The sequence below is a fragment of the Benincasa hispida genome, chromosome 10 (genome assembly GCF_027475165.1).
Source record: "Benincasa hispida cultivar pf3 chromosome 10, pf3_genome.v1.1, whole genome shotgun sequence".
Classification (NCBI taxonomy): Eukaryota; Viridiplantae; Streptophyta; class Magnoliopsida; order Cucurbitales; family Cucurbitaceae; genus Benincasa; species Benincasa hispida.
The window spans coordinates 46,533,156-46,542,732 of record NC_143487.1 but is presented as its reverse complement, the minus strand read 5'-3'; the positions used below and the strand labels follow the sequence as shown (position 1 = coordinate 46,542,732).

The 9,577-nt window shown below is 32.5% G+C and overlaps 1 protein-coding gene across 1 annotated transcript; it reads left to right on the top strand.

The window, feature by feature from the left end:
- Nucleotides 1-1,192: 1,192 nt before the first annotated feature.
- LOC120089191 (glutamine--tRNA ligase-like) lies at nucleotides 1,193-9,163 on the top strand. Its single transcript, XM_039046604.2, has 23 exons — nucleotides 1,193-1,651; nucleotides 1,840-1,890; nucleotides 2,087-2,158; nucleotides 2,314-2,410; nucleotides 2,537-2,632; nucleotides 3,392-3,453; nucleotides 3,610-3,711; nucleotides 3,812-3,907; nucleotides 4,132-4,284; nucleotides 4,388-4,443; nucleotides 4,641-4,731; nucleotides 4,818-4,904; nucleotides 5,126-5,323; nucleotides 5,403-5,501; nucleotides 6,414-6,545; nucleotides 6,620-6,756; nucleotides 6,868-6,967; nucleotides 7,048-7,143; nucleotides 7,606-7,706; nucleotides 7,794-7,899; nucleotides 7,994-8,083; nucleotides 8,170-8,299; nucleotides 8,856-9,163. Exons 1-23 carry the CDS (start codon nucleotides 1,514-1,516, stop codon nucleotides 8,942-8,944), a joined length of 2,379 nt encoding a protein of 792 aa, XP_038902532.1. The 5' UTR covers nucleotides 1,193-1,513; the 3' UTR covers nucleotides 8,945-9,163.
- The last annotated feature ends 414 nt before the right edge of the window (nucleotides 9,164-9,577 follow it).

Below are 9,577 nucleotides of genomic sequence, written 5' to 3'. Positions count from 1 at the left end.
AGATTCACACAATAAATGAATAAAATTAATAGGAAAAATATCTTTTTGGTATAGAATTTTGGATTTAATTTCTATTTTGTCCCTGCTTTTCAAAATGCCACACTTTTAAGTTTTGAGTTTGGTTTCAATTTAATTCATAGGTTTCAAAACGTTGCAATTTTACCAATGTTGCTTCAATTTGCTCCCTATATTTGAAGATTTACATTTTTAACCTTGATTTTTCAATAAATACTTTTATTCGTCTTTATTGTCAAAATAGGTTAATAAATTTAAAATAATAAAACGAATTATAATTAAATTAAGTATCATTCTTTTTCATCAATTTTAAAATTAAAATTAAAATTTCACTTCTTAACTATTTTAAATTAATTAATAAACATTAATGTCAATAATTGATATATTGAGTATTTAATGAAAAATCAAAGTTAAAAAATAAAATATTAAAATCAAGGGTCAAGTTAAAACATAACATAAATCTCAAGGGTAAAATTAAAATATTTTAAAATTTAGGAATTGAATTTAAAACAAAATCAAAGTTAAAGGATTAAATCATAAATGTGTAATTTATTGAAGTCTAGGAATCAAATAGAAATTAGACCTAAAACTTAGGGATAAAAATATATTTTTTCCTAAATTAATATATCATTTTGTGTCAAAATTATGAATAGAACTCTAATAGAAAATTTACCAAAATTTTTTCCCACGATTTATGCCTTTAAGAATGACACTGCTTAATTTTGAAGGGAAGGAAAGAAATCGATATTATCCTGGTACAAGAATGTTTCCTTTTATCCTACCATGAATTTTAATTTAGTTTTAATCTAGGTTAAAATAGTATTTTAAAATCGATTCAATTTTAGTTGATCTACAATCTACTTTTAAATATATAATTTTAGTTTATCTACTTTTGATAAATTTCATTCAACGTTAATTTTTTATTGAAATTAATTAAGAGATCATAATAATTTTTATGTAAAAAAATGCAACCATGTAAATAGATTTTCAAATTTATAGTAAAAATGGTAATAAAAATAAAAATAATGAAAAAAATTCACAGTATACTAGTAGTAGGAATTGCAATTACATTTAAAATTTATTAAAAATACATAAATTCAAATTAAACGGACAAAAATAATATTTTAATCAGAAAAATAAAATTTTCAATATCAATGTTCTTTTTTTCTTTTGATAGAAAGGATTGCTTGAACTTGAAGGGCAAGTATTTTGTTTTGCATATATTTATTGAGAAAAGTATTTATATTTTGCAACTTGACCCTTGGAATGTTTGACTTCATATTTTCAATCCATTAAGTCAAAGCAAGACCTTGTCCTAAAATTGGACTCCAACCGGCAAGAATCTTACTCTCCACAGCCCACTGATTCCTTTGATTTCCCTTTGGTTTCGTTTAGGGTTTTCTCCATTATCTCCACCCTCAATCCTTCCTCCTTCTTCCCGAATCCCGACTCCATTCCCGATCCATCGAACGCCATTAACGCTCTCTCTCAAGCTGAAATGACGGTGAATAATGAGAATATCGACAAGGAAAAGTTGCTGGAGCAGTTTTTGAGAATCGGATTGGATGAGCGCACTGCACGAAACACCGTCGCTAACAATAAAGTCACTGCCAATCTCAATGCCGTTATTCATGAGGTATTCTCACTTTTCTCTCATCCATCTGTTAGTTTCTGCGATTCCTCAATGAAACAAATGAAATATTGAGAAGGAAAGGAAAGAAGGCGATATGTAATGTGTACTGAATCGTCATATGAAATGGATTTATTGCCTTTCTTTAGCCTAGTAATTCTGCTATATGTTGTCCTTATTTGCTTGATTTTCAGGCTGCCATGCTTGATGGATGTGATAGGGCTGTTGGAAATCTCTTGTATACTGTAAGATTCTTCAACTACTTCGAAGTTTTCATTTACTCGTTTCATTGAGGGGAGATAGGTTTTCTTCGAGAATACTTAATTCGCTTAATTGTTTCTTACTTATTTATTAGCATCTACTCTTTATTTTTCTTATTTTCCTCTGAAGGAAACAATTTTGTTTGAATTATGAATAGCTTTGCGTTGCATTTCTGTTCAGGTTGCGACAAAGTATCCAACAAATGCACTTGTTCATCGACCAATATTGCTGCGATATATTACCTCGAATAAGGTTTTCAGATGAAGACTTCTTAAAGAAACAACTATCTCGAACATCATTGAAATACTTTCTTATTGTGTTATTACTTGAATTTCTTGTTTAAGTTGCAGGATAATTGTAATCATGCAACAATATGCGATCTTTTAATATTTTATGTTACTTTGCAGGTAAAGATGCCGGCTCAATTGGAAGCGGCATTTTCATTTTTTTCTGCTGCAGGCCCAGAAATTAATTTAAGTGAATTTGAAAATGCATGTGGTGTTGGTATGATAATATTATTTGTCATTTGGTTTGGTCCTTTAGTAGGAGTGCACATTTATCGTTGGTTTCTCTTCATAGTTACTTATATTCTATAAGCTAATATCTTGATTATATTATATATTCATGCAGGTGTAGAAGTTTCAGTTGAAGAAATTGAGAAAACTGTAAATGAGGTTTTTGAAGAACATAAAAATGAAATTCTGGAGCAACGTTATCGGACAAATGGTTAGTACATTTCTTGTAGTTGAGAATCGACATGTGATACCTCCAAGACCTTTTTCTTTCTTTTTTTTTACCCCTTATTTTTTAACCTTCTATTAGAAGATATGTATTTTATTAAGCTGTTAAACCTTATCTTTCTTCTGGATGAATTCCTCTTATCTTCCCAGTTCCCCCTGTTGCCTGTTTTTGTGTATTTTTCTTTTCGAGGATGGGTTGGAATTACTCAATTTAAGATTAGTTAGTCAGTCTCTATAAGGAATTGTTTCTGCGTTTTTATAAATTATTGTACCAAATATTAATTTCTCTAGCTAATAGTTTCGCTTTCACTCAATACTTCATGTTGTTATGCTGTTCTGCAAAGTGCTTGTACTTGATTGATGCTGTTTTTTAATCCAACATTTTTAACCTATGTGTTACTTTTTATGTCGGATAGATTTTTCTTTGTTTTGAACTTCTATTCATTATTAATTGTTATGTATATTGTTGTACTTCGAGACAACATGAACGGAGACATAGAACTGTTCTTTGGCCCTTTAATAGTTTGCATCAATCTGAATATATGGGTGTTCAGTTGTAACTTAGGGTTCTCTTCACTTTTCTTAATCATTTTGTATTTATTCTATTATTTTTTTGTGTATATTGATGCTGCCTGTTTTATGTAGGATGGAACGTTTCATTGCATTTCATACATATAGATAGTTTGTATTTACAAAATTTATTCAAGTTAGTTCAACTTTATTTACATGTTACTTTTGGTTGTAGTGGGTGACTTGTTTGGGCAGCTACGGAAGAAGCATCCTTGGGCTGATCCAAAGATTGTAAAGGTGCTTCTACATTATGAGAACTTCATTTTAGGAGTTTATACTATAAGTACATCTGATTAGGCCAATTAGTTTTTTTTTTTTTTTTTGGGTTAATTTGTTAATTTTGTTTTTTCTCTAACATTAATTTTCCACCGTTTGTTTACCTTATGCCGACAGCAATTTATTGATTCCAAATTATTTGAATTACTTGGTGAAAGGACTGTAGCAGATAATGAAAAGATAGTGAAAAAGAAAAAAGAGAAGCCTGCTAAAGTAGACGTGAGCACATCTTTTGTACCGTGTAGTTCTTGTATCTATTTGAGTGATGTCTAGGCCTTTTATACCTTATTTTCTGTTATAACTCTTGGCTCTCATGCAGGATAAACTTGTTGCCACCGTTTCAACGAAACAGCCTCCATCTGAAGAAGATCTTAACCCATATTTAATATTTCCTCAGCCCGAGGATAATTATAAGGTAGAATAAATTCCTGAAAGATACTTAGTTTCCTATAATGGATTACGTCTTTTCTTTTTCTAAATGTTTTTGTACTTTTCTCTTAGAAAACATATCAGCTGTTCTCAACTCTCCATGCCAAAGAAATTTGCATGAACTGAATTAGCAATTAGTAAATAGAGTTGTGAAGGATTTCCTGTATTCAACACAATTTTTAACAAGTTTCTTTCTTTACAAATTGAAAGGTTCATACTGAAGTATTTTTCAGTGATGGAACTATTTTAAGATGTTGCAACACCAGGGAGCTGCTTGAAAAGCACCTAAAAGCAACAGGGGGAAGAGTTTTGACTCGTTTTCCTCCTGAACCAAACGGTTATCTCCATATTGGTCATGCCAAGGTAGTATCAGCTATTCTTGTATGGTTTTTCTTTTTCCAATTGCTGTCTTCAGTCTTTGACCAGAAACTTTCCTGTATTTGTTATTATCATGATGACCGATCAGGCAATGTTTGTGGATTTTGGCCTGGCAAAAGAGCGAGGTGGAGGCTGTTATTTGAGGTTAAATTTCTTTTCTTGCATTTTTCAACAATCTCTGTCTTTCTTTTTAATTTGTAACTAAGTTTCTTATTTTTCTACCTTAAATCTTTTATGGGTTCAACAATTTCTGACATTGCTCATCAACATCATAGTTTTAACATTGAACAATATAGTTGGCTGTTTTATTTTTGCGGCTGTTCCAAAATATGTGCTCGTAGGTATGATGACACGAATCCAGAAGCTGAGAAGAAGGAATATATTGATCATATAGAAGAAATTGTCAAGTGGATGGGTTGGGAGCCTTTCAAGGTGTAATTTTAGTCCACTTTGGTCAATTATTTGTTTTATCTGTTCTTATCTTGATACCATTTGGTATTTGTTTGTTTCTTTTTCAGATTACTTATGCTAGTGATTACTTCCAAGATCTGTATGAATTAGCTGTGGAGCTCATACGTAGGGGTCATGCTTATGTTGATCACCAGGTTAAGTGTCTTTTTGTTTGTTTGTTTTTTTTTTTGGGCATTTGAATTGTAGTGGGAGTGTTTGCTTCCTTTTAACATACTCCATTTGTGAGGCCTGAATGTTTATAGTTATCACGAGTTGATCAGTTTCCTTAACTTTTGTGCTTGTGTCAGTGTTTTTGTGATCCATGATAACATTTACATCTGTTTGACTGAAGTACATTTTCAATTATTGGTTTTAGACTCCTGACGAAATAAAGGAGTATAGGGAGAAAAAGATGAATAGTCCTTGGAGGGATAGGCCTGTGGCTGAGTCGTTGAAATTGTTTGACGAAATGAAGCAAGGTCTGATTGAGGAAGGCAAGGCGACTCTTAGAATGAAGCAAGACATGCAGAGTGATAATTTTAATATGTATGATCTTATTGCATATCGTATTAAGGTGAGTCCCTTCTTAGCCTGTTGACACACACATCTGAACTGTGGACACTAATACTTTATGTTGCCACTTTCTCATCCAGTTTACTCCTCATCCACATGCTGGAGACAAGTGGTGTATTTATCCAAGTTATGATTATGCACACTGCACTGTGGATTCTCTTGAGAATATAACACATTCGGTATGTTTACCTTCTTGATATGCTTTCATTTATATATATATATATATTTATAAGAAATGACAAGCACCTCATTCAACCACTGAAACTTAACCTGGCGAGCGACACAAGGTGCCCCCTGCTCCCTTCCCAACAAGAGACAAATTACATAAAAACCATCCAATCTGAGTTGATGAAGAACGTTAAGCAATTTCAAAAGAACTTATATTGGTTACTCCAATTAGAAACTGTGAACTAAGTTTAAATAATAATCAAAACAATTGAACTTATCTGTAAAGATTTTACCATTTATTAAGGTGAGCATTATTTCCATTAATCAAAAAATACCCTTCAAAATAATGTTGTTCTAAGGCACTTAAGCCTTATATTTTAAACCCTATCCGTCAGGGATTTCACCATCCAACAAACATCTAGGAGCATTTGGCTTGCAGATTCGAAATTAAAAGCCTTGGAATAAAATGCTTGGGGTTTATTTGAAGGGGTTTTGAAGCCTGCAAATCAGAAATGCCTGTATTTGGGGTGCAAGGTCAAGCTTAGGTTTCTATGTCTAAAGCTTGTGTTTGGGGTGTAGGTTTCTAATGTCTGGGTCTGTGTGGTTTGTTTTCTTTTCCTGTTTTATAAGTGGTGCTTTTGTGAGTTGTATAATCTCTAGTATACCATGGATCAAATTTTAAGATGATTCTTAATGAAATGTTTAATCCATTCATTTTAAAATTAAATTTATTTTAGCTACATCTTCTGTAGCCCTAATTTATGGTTGTATGTTCTCGGTTGAGAATTCTTAAGTAAATAAAGGATGACTATATGAGTTTGATTATGCAGCTTGCTTGCATAATGATGTTTGTTCATCATTCACGTAATTGATGGTCAGAATATGATATCTATACATTCTTTTATTCTATTGTTTTCTGGCAGCTGTGCACCTTGGAATTTGAAACACGTCGTGCTTCATACTATTGGTTATTGCATGCACTGGGCCTTTACCAACCATATGTGTGGGAATATTCTCGCCTCAATGTTTCAAATAACGTGTTGTCTAAGCGTAAGGTGGGTGTGGGGCATGCTTCTAAATAAATATTTGACCTTTTGCTACCTTACTGACCACTTGCTGTCCTTTGCAGTTAAATCGACTGGTGACTGAAAAATGGGTTGAGGGTTGGGATGATCCTCGCCTATTAACACTTGCTGGTCTTAGGCGTAGAGGTGTTACGTCAACTGCAATTAATGCTTTTGTTCGAGGAATGGGAATTACCAGAAGGTTGGAACTTGTTGTATGCCTACTATATGTGCATGTAAAAAGTTGTCGGTTGTATTTGATGCTACATTTATTTTCTGTTGTTGCCATAACTATCTGATGTCTTCGCTACAGCGACTGTTCTTTGATTCGGTTTGATCGTCTTGAATATCACATTAGAGAAGAGCTAAATAGAACAGCTGCACGAGCAATGGTTGTCTTGCAGCCACTCAAGGTGCACATCTTTGATTGTTATTAGATTTCTCACAATATATTTTTTGTTTGGTGCTTTTGATGAATTTTTTATTCTCTCAGGTTGTTATTACAAATTTTGAAAATGGATCAATATTGGATCTTGATGCCAAGAAATGGCCTGAAGCTCAAGGAGATGAGGCATCGGCCTTTTATAAGGTGGACTTGGTTTTCTCTTTATACTGTTCTATATGCATCTGGTGTTGATGATTTATAAAAAAAAATTTCCAAGAACTTTTTCAGTTGCGCCCAGCAATTTTTAAAATTGATGCTAATTTGGCTTTACTGAGGAAGCATTTTATCAACCAATTTTATGGTGATCCTTAAAATGTGAACCGTATCAATAATTATGTTCGATTTCTTGTAATTTTCCATTTCTTTCGTGGTCTCAAACCTTTTTTCAGTGAATATCTTAAACTTTTTTCAGCATTCTTATGTTGCAAAATCCTTATTACACGGTTTACACCACCTTGTTGATATTTTGATTTCTTGTAATTTTCCTTTAATTTTCCTTATCAATATATTATGATATTGTTTACACCACACCACCTTATTCTTTTTGCATTGCTTTCACTACTGAACTGAATAGCTTTCTTTCTACTTTTCCTGTTCTTGCATAAGGTTCCCTTTTCCAATATTGTGTACATAGAACAATCAGATTTCCGGTTGAAAGATTCAAAAGATTACTATGGTCTTGCACCTGGAAAGTCTGTCCTTCTGAGGTAGTTTATACTTGTAATTCTTGTTTTACCATTATGTTCACAGACAAATGCATGCCATAAAATGATAATTTTCTTCTCTTTTTACAGGTATGCATATCCTATTAAATGTACGAATGTTATCCTTGCAGATGATAAGGAAACTGTACTTGAGATTCAAGCGGAATATGATGCTTCCAAGAAATCAAAGCCAAAGGTTTATTTTGTTTGGCCAAAGTTCTTTATTGTCGAGTTTTAGATCTTAAAGCTTGCAGTACAATAATCAGGGTTCCTGCTTATTTTTTATGCAGGGTGTCCTACATTGGGTTGCACAACCTTCTCCAGGAGTTAATCCACTCAATGTGGAAGTTAGATTGTTTGATAAGCTCTTCCTTTCTGAGGTTGGAATTCTCTATGTATTTGTTTGCTGGCCATGCATTTTGTGTAATTTGTTCTTTTTTCTAATTTATGGTTTTTGCCATATCAGAACCCTGCTGAACTTGATGATTGGCTTGCTGATTTGAACCCACACTCTAAAGTAGTTATCCCAAGTGCATATGCTGTACCAGAACTTAAGAATGCTGTTGTTGGGGACACATTCCAATTTGAAAGGCTTGGTAAGTTTTTGGCATGCCTTAGTTGAATTATTATTATTATTATTAATCTTTTATTATCATTATTGTTCTTTTATTTTTATTTTTAAAAAAATTTGTACGAGAGTTCTATTAAGAATGATAAAAGAACAAAAATCAAACAAAATATACTGGCCAAAAAACAACTAAGAAACGAAAACTCTATTTTGAGAAAACCCAAAGGAGGTATTGAAGTGCGAAATTTTCCCTACCTCTTTTAGGAATCCTTGAAAACTAGTAAAACCTCCTACTCGACTCCTCTCAATCCAAAAACTTCCTAGCACTAAAATATTGTAAAAATATAAATAAAGAAGCTGGCCTGCCACAAATTTCCAGCATTCTTAGAATGGAGGAAAGTCCTATGTCATAATGAAGAATGCTGGAAGGAAGATTATTTGGTTATTTACATTTTCTTTTCGTATACATTCAACAGGAGAGACGGAGAATTGGATAGGCTACTTGAGAGAATTTTCCTTATTGATTTTTCACGTTTTGCTTCTGTTTTGTCATCCCTATTAATCTATTTTCTACATTTTGTCAGGGTATTTCACGGTTGATAAAGACTCGACTCCTGAGAAACTTGTATTTAACCGGACAGTAACGCTGAGAGATAGCTATAAGAGCAAGTAAGTTGAAAAGGAAAGAGAAAGAAATGCAATGACAAAGATTAGAAAAGAAAAGGAAAGAAAGGTGTTTTAGCTGGTAAAATTTTCACTTTTATAGATCGTATATGACTAAGGTTCATTTATCCCTGACACATGTCAATATAGATTTTGTGGCTTGTATACACACTCAGACAAGTTTTAATAGCTTTAATTATTCAGTCTATAGCTCCCTCTGTTTATTTCATTTTGAAAGGGCCCCTTGCTTTATTAGGAAATGTTTTACAAGTTAGGCTTTGGAAGTTATTCTACTCAGTAGGCAGGTGCTTATTCCAACCTATAAGTTTGTTAACCCTAAAGGCTAATCTCATGATAGTAAGCCAAAACACCATTTATTAAAGACCAAATTCTTTGCTTCATCAACTGAGATTTATTCAAAACCATTGGCCTAAACATCTCCTTGAACTTTGTGTCATGAGTTGTTTTTAGGAAAAATGTTTCAAAAGCCACCTTATCTTTTCTTAAACATTTTTTTGGTCCAAGTTTTCTTGAATATTGATTAAATCTTGTACGATAATTAATATGTTTCGAGTATCTATGGTCTAATATTAGAGAATTATTTGCCCTTTTTACTAAAAGCTAAATCGAAGTTCAAATCGTT

Coding starts and splice junctions, on each gene's coding strand:
- LOC120089191 (XM_039046604.2), top strand. CDS start 1,514: ATGACGGTGAATAATGAGAATATCGACAAGGAAAAGTTGCTGGAGCAG. Junction 1,891..2,086: donor TTGGAAATCTCTTGTATACT/GTAAGATTCTTC, acceptor ATTTCTGTTCAG/GTTGCGACAAAGTATCCAAC. Junction 2,633..3,391: donor GCAACGTTATCGGACAAATG/GTTAGTACATTT, acceptor TTTTGGTTGTAG/TGGGTGACTTGTTTGGGCAG.